Source organism: Gekko japonicus, unplaced genomic scaffold (assembly GCF_001447785.1).
Source record: "Gekko japonicus isolate JY-2015 unplaced genomic scaffold, Gekko_japonicus_V1.1 scaffold831, whole genome shotgun sequence".
NCBI lineage: Eukaryota > Metazoa > Chordata > Lepidosauria > Squamata > Gekkonidae > Gekko > Gekko japonicus.
The window spans coordinates 20,950-37,927 of record NW_015159738.1 but is presented as its reverse complement, the minus strand read 5'-3'; the positions used below and the strand labels follow the sequence as shown (position 1 = coordinate 37,927).

Sequence of the window (16,978 nt, the reverse complement as noted above, 5' to 3'; positions counted from 1 at the left end):
ACCTAGCTACCTTAATTTTAATCCCACAACCTCACTGCTATATATTTTGAGGTGTGCTATGGCCACTGACTCCTCAATCACATTATCTATCAGCGTTATCTGAACATGTGATGTCTTTGCAGGCAGGTAAATCACCTCAGCATCAACACACTCATCACAAACCCACCTCCCTAATTATTGACTCTACCATGACCAGAGCCCCAATCCACACATGCATATAGTTAGGAATGTATGAATTCAGCACCACTTTGGGATTGTTTCCTTTTTTCACAGTGATATCCTCCTGTCATTCTCTAGAACAACAGAAAAATTGTCAGCATGGAAACAGGACCTCTCCCCCATGCTGCCAAACAACTCTCTGCTCCCTAGGCTTCATCCACCTAACCTCAAAGAAATTAACTTGTTTCTTGAGAGCAAGGAGCACCAAAACCATGACTTCTACCCAGCACGTGGCACTTGACAGAAAATAGCCAATATTCCTCACATCTCTGATGGCTTCTGACTTTAGAGTTTTGTTTTAATCTCCAAGGATTTTTTAAAAACAGTCCAGTGAGGTTACCTGAGGTTTGTTTGTAAGCTTATTGTGGTGAGGAAAAGGCTTTTATTTTCCAGGCCTCCTTCCTTGCTCAGCTGCCAAAGTTGCACATGTGCCTACCTTGTTTGGCTCACCGCCCCTCCCCCTCAACTACCTCTAAGTATATATCTAAGTCCAGTTTACACTTCCTTCCCCAGCCCCATTCCTGTTGTATCCAGTTAGGGAAACAGGACCCAGCTTGCAGTCCCAAGTTTTTTCAGTAAAGCCAAGTGATCCAGCTGCTAAAGAATACACACCTTAGCATGGATGCAAACAAAAATGGCAACTAAAGGAGATTAAAGGCAATTAAAGGTCACATGGGTTCCTTTGGAACTACAGAAGTCTGTCTCACTTTAAGTTTGGCCAAGTCTACACTTGAGATTTAAATCTATCCTTTCATCTCTTAGAGACTGAAGCTAATCTTTGATGTATATTTAACCTTTCTCATTTTAAAACTATATAAACTTTCCCCCCTTTAAAATTAAATTTTAGCCTAGATGAAATCAATGTTAATCACTTATAACAAAAAAAAAATGTGCAAGTTGCTACAGAATTACCTCTCCAGGACTCAATAAGGTATCCTGCCCTTGGTTTCGCTTTAAACAAATCATAAATTCTCCTTGCATAGATACTTAACTCCTTACTCTTTTCTTGACATCTCATTGCTAGGAATCTGGCACTTTGCTGCTGTAAATCACTTTTTTTTTACACTTATGCCTGCTTAAATTTCACTGACTTTATATTTTATGCTGGAGTAATTCAACTGAGGTTTACAGAAAGGGGCTGGCCCACAAAAAGTATAAAGCACTGAAAAGTCAAGTTCAAAGCATTAAATATTAGAAAGCCAAGTGTACTTAGTTCACTCTTACCTGACAATTTTCCTGGACTCTTTCTGGTTTTGTAGATTTTGGAATCGTTACAATGCCATTCTGGAAGGATAAACAGAAGCAAGATTTTTTTTTTAATTACTGCTGAGAGCTGGTTGTTGTTTTGTTTTTGTTTTGTTTTTAAGAATAGGGGACAGAAGGAAAAAAGCTATTTGTTTTTGTTTTTTTAAAAGAATAGGGGACAGAAGAAAAAAAGCTAGGACACCATTCAGCAAGTCAAACTTCAACATGACAGGAGTGATATAGAAGGGATCCATATTGTAGCCTAGTCAGAGCATAAATTATTTGACAGCTTAAAAATAAGTATCGTTAGACAGTTCTTGGGCAAGAAACAAAGCACAAAACAATTTTAAAAGATGAATCTTTTAGTGTGTAAAACAAGAAATGTTTTGGCCTGGTGCCTGAAGGAGAGAAGAGCAGGAGCCAGATGAGCCTCAAGGGGAAAGGAACTCCACATGCAAGATGCCACCATTGAAAAGGCTTTGCCTTTGGTTACTACCAGCCTCACCTTTGTAGGTGAAAGCATACACAGCAGGGCTCGTTAAGAGAACCTGAATGGATGTGGTATACTGTACAGTACTGGAGGTGGTGGTCATCCTAAACTGGTTTATGGCCTTAAAGGTAAGAACCAACACTTTGAATTACACCCAGAAACAGACAGGCAGTCAATATATAATAATACGTATCCCACTTTTATTTATTGATTTGATTTGTATACCGCCCTCCCCGTAGACGGGCTCAGGGCGGTTCACAACAATCTCAGTACAATGTCATTAAAACAACAATTAAACAACAATTAAAACAGTAAAACCATAAAATACCATGCAAAAAAAAGCTAGTTCTGATGTCAATTCAGCAATATTGATGCTAAAATCCAGGCCACCGATGTCAATTCAGCAGTACCAATGTTAGAATCCAGGCCACTGAAGGGGAGATAGCCAGGAGCGAAAAGGGACGCCCACCGCCTCAACCAAAAGCCCGGTGGAAGAGCTCCATCTTGCAGGCCCTGTGGAACTGTAATAGATCCCACAGGGCCCTGATCTTATATGGGAACACATTCCACCAGGTCGGGGCCAGGGCCGAAAAAGCCCTGGCCCTGGTCGAGGCTAGTCGGACGTCCCTGGGGCCAGGGACTGCTAGAAGATTTTGATTCATAGACCTCAGTGTCCTCTGGGGCTCATATGGGGAGAGGCGCTCTCGAAGGTATGCTGGCCCCTGGCCATATAGGGCTTTAAAGGTAAGTACCAGCACCTTGAAATGGATCCGGAATTCAATAGGCAGCCAGTGCAGTTCACGCAGCACTGAGTGGACGCAAGCCTGCACAGGCATCGCCGTCAACACCCGTGCTGCCATGTTCTGCACTAGCGGCAACTTCCAGAGCAGGGTCAAGGGCAGCCCCACGTAGAGAGTTACAATAGTCCAGTCTGGAAGTGATCATTGCATGGGTCACTGTAGCTAGGTCTCGTGGGGTGAGATAAGGGGCCAACTGCCTCATCTGTCTCAGATGAAAAAAGGCTGTAGCAGTTAAAATAATATTAATAAATATTAAGTGGGATACTTGTGTATAACCTTCGATGGGGCTCCATGGTGCCAACGTCGAGGGTGAAGAGTCTGGGGGTGTTCCTGGTTGGCTCCTTTTCTATTTTAAGATGTGGCAGTGACCTGGGCCTCCATAGAAAGGGAGGCATCCAGGAACATTTATTAATATTATTTTAACAGCTACAGTATTTTTGTATTCCACTTAAAGGAACAGCCATCATCATGCTAGAGGTAGCCCCAAGTATATGCACTTCCAACTCTCCCAAATAGTACCCAGAAAAACCATTACTTGTAGACACAAGCTAAAGACCACAACCAATATTTAGCGTGCTCATATGGCTGAGGGCAGCAAGAGGACAAGCGTACTATTTTTGGACATGTTTACCTGGATGGACAGGAAAGATGTACTATTACAGACAACTGTTCAAAAATTATTGTTTAATAAAAATGGAAGCAATGATGTTGGCAACTTCAAAATTTACCTGTATGCTCCAGCGAATACAGATCTGTGCAGGAGTTCTGTCATACTTCTTTGCAAGCTGAACTATATTAGGATGACCAAGGGCTTCACCTTTAGCAAGCGGGCAGTAACCTTCAAAAACAATATTTCTGCTCCGGCAGTAATCCACTAGTTCTTGAGGCCTTTGGAAAGGGTGGTATTCAACCTTTCAGAAATGAGAACAAACGTTGCAATCAAAGCCTTCTTCAGCTTCTAACCTATTAAAACCCAAAGGTCAAACAAATGAATTGCTACTGCTAATTTGGCAGAATGCTACCTGTGCAAAAGTGTTAAACATCTTCCAAAACCCATGGAAAACCTTCCTTGGGTAGAAATGTGGTGCTTTGGAAAACCGGTTGCCATCATCCTCAGAATCAGCAGATAAGCTTTTAGTTTAAACTCTTCACAGCAATTACAACCCAATCCCTAGACAGCAACCACGAGAGGCTATCACTACTTTCTCCTCCCCTCTCTCAGCTGGACTCATGTTCTTATCTGGAAGTACTATGTGCCATTCTCCAGATATGGTACCACAGTAAAAATGACTGCATGACAGACATATATTAAACTTCATGCCATTTATGTAAATCTGGCTCTTTGTAAAGCAGTGTTACCAGATTTACATGACTGCTGTTTTAACCTCATGGTAATTTTTTTTTCTCATCGACACGTGACAAGATTAAGGGGGGGGGGGTATATTTTGCAAAATAATCTGATATCGTTCAAGGACTTCAACCCAGTGTAGCTCAGACAACCTCTATCAGGATCTTCCATTAGAATAACTCTGTTAATCTCATTAGAGATTGGGGGGGGGATTAAACCTCATGTGGCAGAAAAGACCAGATAATGTGACAGCTGAGGGTAACGTAACTATTAACAAACAAAATATATAGGATGGCTGAGATAACATCCAAATGAGTAATCCCCCCACAGTGTGACAGTTTCCTGAGGCTACATACCACCCCAAAGGATTTTTCCATCTTCTTTCCCACCTTCCCTTCTGCCCAGGGGTGGGAATTCCAGGTCAAAGGGGCAGAATCTGGGCCTGGGTATCAATCAGCCCAAGCCTGGACTGATAACAGAGGGGAAGAGTAAACTGACAGGTGCAACAGCCAGTGTGGTGTAATGATTAGTGTTGGACTAGGCTCTGAGAGACCCAGGTCTGAATCTCCACTCTGCCATGGAAGCTCTCTGGGTGACCTTGGCTTCAGTCTCTGTCACTTAGACAAACCATCCTCACAGGTTGTTGTTGTGCTGCTAAAGTGGAGATGTGGAAAATGATGTTGTAAACTGCTTTGGGTCTCCATTAGGGAGAAAAGTGAGGATGCAAGTAAATATATGCTGATCGCTTCAGTCTCTGTCACTTAGACAAACCGTCCTCACAGGTTGTTGTTGTGCTGCTAAAGTGGAGACGTGGAAAATGATGTTGTAAACTGCTTTTCTCCATTAGGGAGAAAAGTGAGGATGCAAGTAAATATATGCTGATCTACTTTTTAAAAGGTTGGAGGGGGGCTGAGGTAAATATTAATGATAACCAGAAGGTGTCAGGTTTTAAACAGTACATGTTCGGGGGTGGGGGGAGCCTTTTCCAGGAAGGCATATTACAACCTAGTTGTTGTTGTTCAGTCGCACAGTCGAGTCCGACTCTTTGCGACCCCATGGACCAGATCACGCCAGGCCCTCCTGTCTTCCACCGTCCTCTGAAGTTTGCTCAATTTCATGTTCGTTGCATCTATGACACTGTCTAACCATCTCATCCTTTGCCGTCCCCGTCTTCTTTGACCTTCAAAACATTACAATTAATCCAAAGTAACCAGCAATAATTCAGTAATCCTCTCAGTTCCAGGACAGTTATCCCCATGTTGTCTTTAATCTACCCCCCCGTAATAACTAACCCTTCATAATCTCACCCCCTTTCACCACTTCCAACCTGTCAAATTCTTTCCTTTACCCTCCCCAGCCCACAGTTCCTGTCAGCTTAAGAGTATCACCACTCTCATTGGGTCCTGTGCTGCTGGGTTAATTTTTACTGCTCTACCTCTCACAGACAGTTTTTAAGACTCCTTATTTATTCCCATTTTTAAATGTTCTCATGTACTTTCCACTACAAACCACACACTGGAGGGAGGCAAAGAGAGCACATGGGGGGAAGAGTCTGTAAAAAACCCAAACCTCCAACTTTGCAGTAGCCCTGGTTAAAAAATTTTAAATGGAGGATTCATTCAGGGATCTCCCATTGGCTCACAGAAATGTCACTTTTAGAGTCATTAGAGGTGTTTTATGCCTGTTCGATAAAAAGGAATTCATCTTTCAGTCAGTAATATTTTAGCTAATTGATTTATACACACCTTTTCAGAAAACAATGTAATTAGTTTATTGTTAATTCTTGCTTGTACAGCACCATCTATGAAGAAGGCATTTTTTTTCCCAAATTAACAGAAATAAGGTGGGTCAGATGTCAATGCAGGCTCTGAGGCCAGTGAGGACCCACTGAGGAAGCTGGCCCTAATATTCATATGTCTCAATTAGTCTTGCTACTAACTGTCACAGTTGGGACAGCAGTTAGAGTGCCGGACTAGAACCAGGGAGTCCTGGATACAGGCCACATTTAGCTATTAGGGTCACTGCGTGGCTTTGAGCCAGTCACTTTCTCCATCAAACCAAACTCATGGGATAAAAATGGAGGACAGGACAGGAGAACCATGAACTCTGCCGAAGGGCAAGATGATAAACAGGACTTGCAATTAGGATGACAAATACACACTCTCAATGTATATGACATTAAGATGGACTAGCAATTCTAATCTCCACTTGTGACTGTACATACAGTTGTTCTGGATTAAGAAACAGTATTAAAAATTGATCTTTGGTATGTGATGAAGGGGAAGGAAGGTGGCCCACTCTGTCAGATCTCAGAAGATAAGCAAGATCAGTACTTGAAAGGGAGACCCCCAAGGAAGATTCTGCAGAGGAAGCCAATGGCAAACTACCTCTGCTTCTCACTTGACTGGAAAACCCTTTCCTGTGGTCACCAAATCAGCGATGACTTGACGGCACTTTACACACATATGATAAAGCCTAAGGAAACATGAACTCTTGAACCTGACCATCCTTCTATGTAACTGGTATAAAAATAAAAATCCACATCAGTCTTTGAAGAAACACACAGTTCTCTGCACATGTACAAATCAAAATCAGTTCTCCGAAGAACCAGTTTATGGTCACACCAAATGCTTTCAAACTAAAGGGTTGTCACACTTGTTCCAATGACCTAACCATTCTGTGTACTTTTGATAATGAAAAAGAAGGGGGGGAAAGAGTTTTGTTTAACGCAATGACATCAACATGGGGAATGTGGAAAATTTCATCCACCCTGAGGAGGATGAAGGGCTGCTTCCTGTTTCTCATCTCTAGTACATGTTGTCTTTTTAGGAAACAATAGCCAGGAACAATAGGCTGGCATCTGCTCAGGACTTACTCCGAAAAACCCAGGCTCTCAAAGGCTAGGCTGACTCAGCCTAAACCCTGTGTGATCAGAAATGACTGGCTGGATAGGGGAACAAGGTTCAAGCAGCAGACACATCCATCTTTTCAGCCTTTGAAGTTTCTTGACCTCTCTGTGGCATTCTTCAGTGTATTAAGAGACACCGCTGAGATTGCTCATTTATCCACTTATCTTTTTCCGAACAGGCTACATAATATTCCCAGTTTACACTATGGGGAAAGGTGAGGAAGAAGAGAAGGACAACAGCCTGAGGATCTTTCAAATTCAGAAATTCGGATCCCTAAATGCAAAGAAGAAGAAGAAGAAGAAGAAGAGGAAGAGGAAGAGGAGGAGGAGGAGGTCCGCACACTTAACCACTACACCAAACTGGCTCTCTCTCTAAAGGACACTACTGAGTATTTCACAGTGGGAAAGAGGGCTGACTAGAAGGTAGGTATCTGCCTAAATCATTCTACAATTTTGAAAACTAAACACTGCTTTTTCTGCTCTGTTAAGATGTCAGATTTTCATTCCTGCATTTCAGAGTTGATGTAACACAGGGGTCTCAGGGTCAGTGAAGTGAGCTGGGGGGTCTCCACATCTCACCTCAGCTGTGATCTCACTAGGTAGCCTTAGGAAAAACACTCTGCTCTCCCAGACTCCACCCCACTACCACCACCCTGTTGGCTCGCCTAATACAGTTACGTAAGAATTGTTGGAATAACGTATATCGAGCACTTCCAACATTCTAGACACTCTGCTCTCCCAGACTCCACCCTACTACCACCACCATGCTGGCTCACCTAATACAGTTACGTAAGAATTATTGGAGTAACGTATATCGAGCACTTCCAACATTCTTAAGCAGAGGTAGACAATCCTTGGCACAAGTGCTCAAAGGAAGCATGGAAGTGCTCAAAGGAAGCATCTTTCCTGGCACGGAGGGCTGGATATCCTCCTAAGGGACTGAGGCAAGCCCCAACACAATGGCAATACCACTTGGACTCTGCTTGCTCCCCTTGAGTGCAGCCAGGTACAACCCTTGGCTTGGATGCAGTGATGTGCAGATGGAAACATATATGGACTAAGCACAGTTCTGCTTGTGCAACAACTAGTGCTTTCTTCCCTATATATTATAGTGCCTGAGAATTAGTCACACAAGATCTTATGCATGTGGAAACATAAGTGCGGATACAACAAGTGTAACTTAGCGCAAGCAGCTACTGTGGTCTTTTTCTTGTGTTCTTGCTCTTGTGCAACCAAAAATTTTGCACTATCTCCCCTTCAGCCTACCCCTGCTTTCATTGTCAGGCAGATGCTGCAGTTTTGGGGCACTCTTGCTTACTGCAGCATTGAAGTGTTAATTAAATGCTAGTTTTGCAATATTTTAAAGATGGGTGAACAACATAATCAGGACAAAACATCTGTTTTGAAAGCATCATTTGTTCCCATGTCAGTTTCATGTACCTTACCACAGAAAGTGAGGCCCACCCAGGGAACAGGAACTGAAGTTGACTGAAGTTCAAGAGACAGACCTTCAAATGCAGGTCTTTCCCAAGCAAATTAAAAAGCAAGAAAACAGTGGCACTGATTATATGATTTAAGACACAACAAGGTGCACAGTTAGGCCAGTCCATGTTTTATAGGGCTTTGAAAGTAAAAAATGGCACCTTAGATTGGACCCAGAGGCATATAGGTAACCAGTGAAGCCGTTTGAGGATGTGAGTAATATGCTCCCACTCTTCACAGAAGATCTCAAGTTCAGGACCATTTAGGGTAGGCAAAACAATTCTCTGCACTAGACAGATATATCAATGTGCATAATACGCTCACCTGATTCACATGAGGTGTTACCCGGCAGTCTTCCTTTAACTGCTCCAAATGGTCAATGAGAAAGTTGCTTACTCCAATAGAGCGGCATAAGCCTTAAATTAAAACAAACAAACAAAGAGGCACCACATATTTGTAATATTCTATCATAAAAAGAATGCTATACTGCTTAAAACTGGCATCACATTTTAAATGTGGGTACCAAAAGCCAGATATAGGCTGCTTCTATGATGATGATGATTCTTTATGAAGATCTCATTGCTGCTGTGAACGGAAAGGCATCCACACCAGCAATGGATCATCCAGCTGGCAGCTTTCTACGCACTTTCCTAGCATAGATTCCCCCACTGCCCTTTCCCAAACAACGGAAGCCTTTCCTTTTTAACCGGTAATGGTAGATCACTAGAAAACAATCATGTTCTAGTGATATTTCGCCATATAGCTCCTCCGAATTCCCAGCTTTCTTTCTTTTCTTTTCTTTTAAAAAAGTGAAAGCAGGGAATTCAGAGGAGCTAGCAAACTGTGGCAATGCATCATTGTTACTGAGCTACAGTGATCTAGCAATTGCCAATTTTTCAGAATAGTCCCCAAAGTCCTTCAGTGATTCTGGTTGGTGCTTGAGACAGGAAAAACAGCATCAAGGTAGGCAGGAGCTTAACAGATGCACACCTTCCCATCCACACAGTTTGCAAACATGCTTTAACTCATATCCTTCCAAACTGATTGTATCAAACCAGATTTAAGAAAGAATGAATCAAAGTAGGGGGAAATTTGGAAAGTGGACTCTTAAGAAACGAGGTCATGTAGATGCTCAACAAAACGAAAACCATAACCCTCCAGTCTGGAAGCCAAACAAGAGCAAAACAACTACGTGGAAGCAACCATATAGACATATGTGAGCTTTAATGGCAGCCTTCCCATCGAAGTGGAAAGTCCAGTCCTTTCCAGATAACAATTAATATATTTAATGCAAAGATACACCACCATTAAAACATCTATAGTTCATTTGCAATTGCTGGCATCACACATGTATTTTGGCATTTAAATGCAGGTACTTTTGCACCCCAGTTTAAATGGTAACTCATCGCCTTGACTGGCCCTGGGCAGGTTGCCATCTTTCAGCTTCAGCCCCTGCCTCTCCTCAAAAGCGTATTTTGAGCCAACAAAAGGTTGTTCCCTACCCTGTGTTTTCAGAGAACGGTGACCTGTAAAGCATACAGATAGTCATTCTGAAATAAGTTGAACCCTCGTCATCAGATACAAGGGGGGGGGGGATCACCCATGTACCAGTTTCTGCATAACATAATACTGCAGAGCATCACTGGGAGGGGGGGGAATGAATGTTGAACATCAAGTTGGACAGCATTATCTGAGTACACTGTTCAATCAAGATCCCTTTAGGAAGCAGTTTTATTATCTAAACACACTGGGGGCTCCCTTGTGGATTCAAGCTCCAGGCTAAATTCTGGGAAAGGCTGACGTAGTGTAAGCAAAGAACAATTGAACTTCACCAGGTTGAAAAGGAGGAAATGGCGTTCTGAAGAGCCTGCCAAAAGCTAAAGAAAAGTGGAACACTGGTTGAAGACTAATAGGGTGTGAGCAAAAAAACAAAACGAAAAAAAAACACAAGGACAAACAGTCCAAACGAATTTCCTACAGCTTGCTTGCAGGTTATTACCGAGAAGTAAACCTCATGTTAAACTAACAAATGCTGATGCTGTGCAACTAAATGAGGAGCATGGACTGTGTATAGTTACAGTGGGTATATGAATTTCCCATGCTGCATACCATCATGTCATTCTAAATCTGTGCGTGCAGTTTAGCATCTTGAGTACAGGCAGTGCAAATCTGAGTTACGCGGGAAGCCTCAGAAGCAAGGAAAAAGAAAATAGTCTCTCATTTGCCAAATCAATGTGGCAGTTCCAAAAGTAGTTGTATCAGTGCTCCTCGAGATGTTAACGGGACACAGGAAAGGAGACGATCCCGGAAGTATGATGGGCTGAAGACTATTAGAGCCATACAGATGAAGGCCAGCACCGCTGCTCATGCCAGCGCAGGAGACTCGCCCAACTCCCAGAAACCCTGAGGCAATGGTGTGTGCGGCAGCCTCTCTCTGATAAATAGGTGAAAACAAGACAAATAACAGCTAATCTAGAAAGTACAGCATGAGACAATTTTCGAGGGATTATTAGCATACTAATGAATTGGCATGCAGCCAGTCTATGCATGGAGCCACCACTGGTTTGTGTTCTCCTGGGAATGCCCATAGCCAGAGAACCCGCTCTTTCTGAACACCAAACAGCTGTGCTGTTAAGCCTAGCATTTACACCTAACACCTCTTAATGCTAATAGGATTCAGGGATACGTAATGGGGGTGTAGGGGAGAAAAAGAACACCCATCCAGGATTTAAATATAAATTTGTATTAATGTGCAAAAAAATCATTTGCAATTCAGATGTCTCACTCAGTACATAATTTACATACTGTAGGAACAGCAACATAGTAATCCACTGTTGTTTTTTTGTATCTTATACTCTCCCTCCCAGAAGCTATAGAAATCCAAATCTGTCTATATATCGTTGCTTCCACATGGAAATGATTCCCCATTGTTCTCATAGAGGCATCCATAGATGTTCTCTATAGAGGCATCCATAGTGGCAATGGAGTCTACCATGACTATAGAGGCATCCATAGTGGCAATGGAGGGCTATTCTCTATGGTATCTCTGCATGCCCACCATTCCTCACCACCACCAGCAGGCTTTTTGTCTTTTAAAAACCTTCGATAGTTAAGTATCTCTATTGTATTTATTTATTTGTTTGTTTGTTTGTTTTATAGTCTGCCTTTCCTGCTATAACTCAAGGCATATTACAGGATACAAAGCAGCGCTATCAGACAGCAGAAGACAACCAATAAATAATGACTAGGATTACAGAATAGGAGAACAATGCAAACAACAAACCAAGGCAACACAGAAAGTGGATTACAAGGTATAAGACAACGCCGTAACAGCAGGTGATAACCTGTGATGCATCTGCCCTAGCAACCCCCCAGGCCACTCTCTTCCTGCTCCAGCAAACATACTCCAAGCCAGGGCTTTCTTTTCTTTTGTTTTCTTTTTTTAAGAGGTGCCAGAACTCTCAAGAAGGAAATCAAGTTTTCAATTTGTATACTGAAAACTCATGAACTTTAAAATATTTTTTAAAAGAATTTTGTTGAAGAGATTCTGGAACTCCGTTCTGGTGTGTTACCCCAGAAAGAAAAGCCCTGCTTTGAGCAAACAAGAGAGGCTGAAGCCTTCTCAGAAGGCAGGGGTGAAGTCACTTTGGCGAGGGAACCCACACATCCCAGAACGATCCCTCACTGCTCCCCAAACTACCTCCTGATCTCTGCCCCCTCATCAGTTTGGTGCCTGGGGGAGCATCCAAACCAAGCCTTCTTTTGTAAAGTGAGCCACAGCAAGGCACGTACAGTAGGAACATGAGTCCTGCCCATAATGAATGATTTACACCAATCCAAGGCAGAACCTTTAATCCCTCCTTCTACCTCCAGATGCTTCAACAAGGTGGTGCAGTCCACAGTGTCCAGCACTGCTGATAGATTCAGTAAGAGCAACAGAGGTGCATGGCCCTTGTCCACATTCAAACAACTAATCACTGACTAAAGCCATCACCATTTCATAGTCTGGCCTGGAGCCACACAGAAAGCGGTCTAGAGCAAATGAGTCCCCCAGAAAGACCTGGAGTTGTTCTGCTACCACTCTTTCTAGTTTTGTCAAGGAAAGGTGTGATAATGTACAACATATATAGTATATTACTAGAGTACTAACATGGTGATATACTACCAATTTAAAAAACTGTCAGCCAAAAGCCTACCAGAGGCACTGGGGAAGGCAGGTGTTCAAGGGGAAACAACACCAGATGTGGGAGGGGAGGTGCAGAAATTTCAGAAAAGATTGTACCCATAGCAGGTCTGTGAAAACCAAAAAGATGGATGCATGACAAACACTGCAGTATGCTGGGGAACACAGAACAAGCAACTTATGTTATAATGAATGCTCAAACTTTTGTTAATGACAGTACGCATTGACAAGAATTCTGCGAATGTCAGCATTCATTGGTGTATTTCTTTATTTGCTAGACAATGCACTGATAATTGCCAACTATCTCATTTAAACCATCAACATTCATTCTGAGGAGCTCGCTGGAATTCACCAAACAGACACATTAATACTGAGCAACTGACTGCTTGATAGTTGCTATTTAGACTAACGATCATGTGCTTAATACATGGCTTCTTAATTGGGTTATAAACCACAATGCTACAGTGTATACTGCACTTAATCTGCCAGATGCGGTCAAGTTCCTAGGGTTTACCCCTTCCAGAGAAAGGGGAAATCTGACATTATTGTTAATCCCAATTCCCCTGAAGTTGAAATAAAATGTTTACTATGACAAGTTGGACTCAACCCAAAAATTCTGCACAAGGCAGAGAGATTTTGACAATCTCTCACTGTAGAAGAACTGCAGCTACTCCCCCCCAGCTGACTTCTGAGAGCACCCTGGCTCCCAGGAGAAGCATTCGGGTCTGCAGTAGGAAGGGAAGGGGGAAGTTGCACTTCTCATAGAAAGGTTAGGTGGAATTCAAACCTATATTACATTTATTCCATTCTTCAATACTATTCACTGCAGAATTAACAGAGGCTGTATATACAACAGGCGTTACTGATGATTTATTAATGTATTCATCTGTTATTTGATAATTAGCACTTAATACAAATGATGTATACATAATTAGTTTATATCGTTCCACAACGGGACAGTGGTGGTGCGTCTGCGAAGAAATAAAAAGGCTAAAAAGAGAGAAATAATATGCATAGGCCCAACTGCTAATCAAAACAGTGATGTTAAATTCTACCAAAATAGTTCTGACTTCACTGCAAGGACCCCACTGCTTTTGGGTTATGCCATCATAAAGGATCTTTTTTGATTCTTTGAAACAATTTACTGACATCAGCGGCCAAGGTTGTTGTACCTGAATGGTACTAATCAGAGAAAGTGTATGTATAACTGGGGATCAACACTGAATCGGGCTTAACCAAACTACACAGCTCATTGAGACTGATGGAAGACACAGCACCCTCCCAAAGTAGATGCTTTGGCAGCTCAGCAGCTGCCAGTCAAATTTTTATTCCTACTAAGTGTTTTGAAAGACATGTATATTCAGTGTCGGTCACACCCAGATAAGTATGTTTAGGATTGCAGCCTAAGAATATAAGATTAACTAATAATCACGCTGCTGTCTCAAAGGAAGACCCAGCCAAAATAGGCCTTTGAAGACAGGAACAAAAGCAAGAAAACATTGCTTCTAGCTCTGGGGATGTTTCCTGTTCAAATATTACAATATAGGCTAGAACAAACTTAAAGATGTGGTTAACTCATTCTGGTACATGCGTCAGTTTTTACTGCGGGAGATTAATCCCATATGGAAATAATGTGTTTCTTCTTCTGCAGCAATGGGACACTTCCCTAATTGGCATTGCCAATTCTTGCCATCCTACTCCATCTAAAAACCCAGGTTTTTAACCGGGTTATAAAGAAATGTACTTCTCATTTGTCAGTTGTGTGACCAATAAGGGTACAAAGGTGGATTTCTTTACAACTGTGGAACTAGTCCATTGTCCCATAACTAATGCTGAACCTAGCCCCTATGTGGATTGATAGATCCAGAGAATGGGGCCAAGTTCATATGGGGGGTTATTCTTCTGTAGACCTCAGGAACGCTCCTGGGTTGCAGAAAAATGTGAAACCTACCCCAAACAGAGGGTGAGTTAAATCCCCCCCAAAAGAGAGGAATGCTGTCTGTGCCCCCTTTGGAGTAGTTGTGGGGCAGGCAGGAGAAGGACCTGCCTAAGCCAGGTAGGTGGACAAAAAGAGAGCTAGAGCTGCTACTGCATGTAACCGACAGGTGGGGGGGTAGGGGAAGGAGAACACCAGAGCTACCATCACATGAGCCATGCAAATGCATATGTGGCACTGCAGCTGGATGGGGGAGGGAGAGAAGGGAGAGCTGCAGCTGCTCCACCCACCCCATGAGCTAGTTATCTATTGGCAGTAGCTCTGCAGGTGGGCAGGCTGGCTGGTGAGTGGGTGGCCCAGTGCAGGAGGGCACAACACAAAAAGCTGGAATTCTTCCATACAAGTCTTTCTGGTACTACATTAGGATGTCTGAAAGGTAATATTTTACTTAAACAAAAAAAATGGTTTGGGTTTTATCCCCCACAGGACACGTCTGTCTATGGAAGATGAGGAGGGTAATTTTTAGCAATTCTACTTTCCCAGTGTAGACCACCATTTCCTTTCAGATTGTCTTGAGAGGTCTACTGAGCCCTGGGGGAACAATTTTTTTTTTTTGGGGGGGGCAGAACAGGCTGCAATGGGGGGGCAGAATTCTCCCTTAACCTAGTGCAGCTCCACTCATGCTAGACAGGACCCACCCTTATATTTTTAATTACAAGCTGGCACATGCAACTATAATACCAGGCACTTTGAGCTCTATCTACCCACAAGGGCCATTTAAGCTTACAGGCTTTGTGTATAAACATTGCTGTCTCCAGGACTGGGGGGGGGGATCCGTTAATGTTTTCTCAGTGCAGGGAAATGGCAGATACCAAAATGGTGGCTTCTGTCATGCTCTGAGAAAAGTGAGACAGACGGGGATTGCGGGGCCATGCCAAATGGCCAGTCTTGCCATTCTTGGGAGTCAGCCTCAAATAGAAGGAGGCTGCTGATTCAGATGAACATTCGGAATGCCGCCCCACTGTGTCTGCTTGCCAGAAGCATCTTTCAAACACACTCCATGCAAAGATATATATAAAAAGAAAGCAACAGAGCAAAATGGACACAGTGATCTTACCACAAAGATCTGTAAATAAACGGTCTGAGCACACAAGCTTTGTTTGACTACAATAACATGTCTTATCTGTCTTAAACACTGCCATGAGTTTTTATCAGGGCTTTTAAGCTTTCCTATAAAACTAACTGTACCAACTGAAACACAAACATTTTTGGAGACTTTTGTGTAATGGCATGTTAATAATTCTGTTCACACACAACAATTTCCTTAGGCCACGCTGAACTCTGTATGGCTAGAAAAGGCAGTAGGATTCACAAAAATGGTAGCGTTAATTCACAGGGCAGTGTGCAGTGCAAGAAGGCTTCCAAAAGAACAACCCAGGTTGTCTGAGGCCTAGTGTTCTGCTGGGAGGCGAAGGAAGGAAATGAAGAAGGGTGGCAGAGCCTCCTGGATCGGAGAAAGACAGATTTCCTGAAGGCAAAAGGCTGTGGGGCCAGGGGAAGAGAAAGGGCTTCCAGGGCCCCACAATTATCAACTGTCTGGCAGGCAGCCAGGTGTGACTTTTGATAACTGTAGCTACAGTGGCAGGGCTGCCAAAGGTGGTACATTCAGCTATGACGCTGCATCAAGGTATTCACAAATTCAAGATGTCCATGAAGCTATCTACATGATTTCCAGGCTGCTGTTGAATGTCTGGAAGAGGGCAGAAAATCGGGACCTGGGGCAAGCCTGTTATGTATTCCCCTTGTTGTAGCCTCCCCCCACAAAAAAACTGGTCTCATTTCATAGAAGGAACACTAGGAAACATGGTCGATTCTGATGTGCTTTTCACCAAGAGGACTGCACATTCAAGGGGAAAAAACTGCAAACAAGAGAAAGTGGAGCAAGGGCTGCTAGTTTGTGCATGATGGTATTATTACATCATATTATTATTATGGTGTTACTTACTGAAAGCTACCGTAAGAATGCTTTGGCCATGAATCTTTCCAAAGTCAGGACCCAATGAGCTGCAAGCATGTGACAGGAAGAAGAGGAGTAAGTGCCATGACTCCAGTGTCAAGGCCAGTATCGTGGACAGGAGACCAAGAGAGCTAAGACAAGAAACATAAACAGAGCATCCAAAGGTACGCCATAAAAAGGAATAAGCCAAGGGTCAGATCCACCTTTGAATGACCTCTCCTCACTGTCCTACCACTCTTCTCAAACTGAGCATGTGCCTTTGCTCTCTATACATGTGTGCGAGCAACAAGTCCTTCCAAAAGGGAGCAAAAATGTGGCTCAATAGAAACTTTTGACCCATCAGGTAGAGC

At 42.9% G+C, this 16,978-nt stretch overlaps 1 protein-coding gene across 1 annotated transcript in view; it reads right to left on the bottom strand.

The window, feature by feature from the left end:
- Nucleotides 1-16,978, bottom strand: part of LOC107125942 (uncharacterized oxidoreductase ZK1290.5-like) — a gene marked incomplete at its 5' end in the record, with an annotated part of 63,618 nt that overhangs the window by 26,088 nt on the left and 20,552 nt on the right. Inside the window, 3 exons of the mRNA XM_015429418.1 lie at nucleotides 1,444-1,503; nucleotides 3,483-3,665; nucleotides 8,817-8,908. Coding sequence (XP_015284904.1) covers nucleotides 1,444-1,503; nucleotides 3,483-3,665; nucleotides 8,817-8,908 — 335 coding nt within the window. The remainder of the gene's footprint in view (nucleotides 1-1,443; nucleotides 1,504-3,482; nucleotides 3,666-8,816; nucleotides 8,909-16,978) is intronic.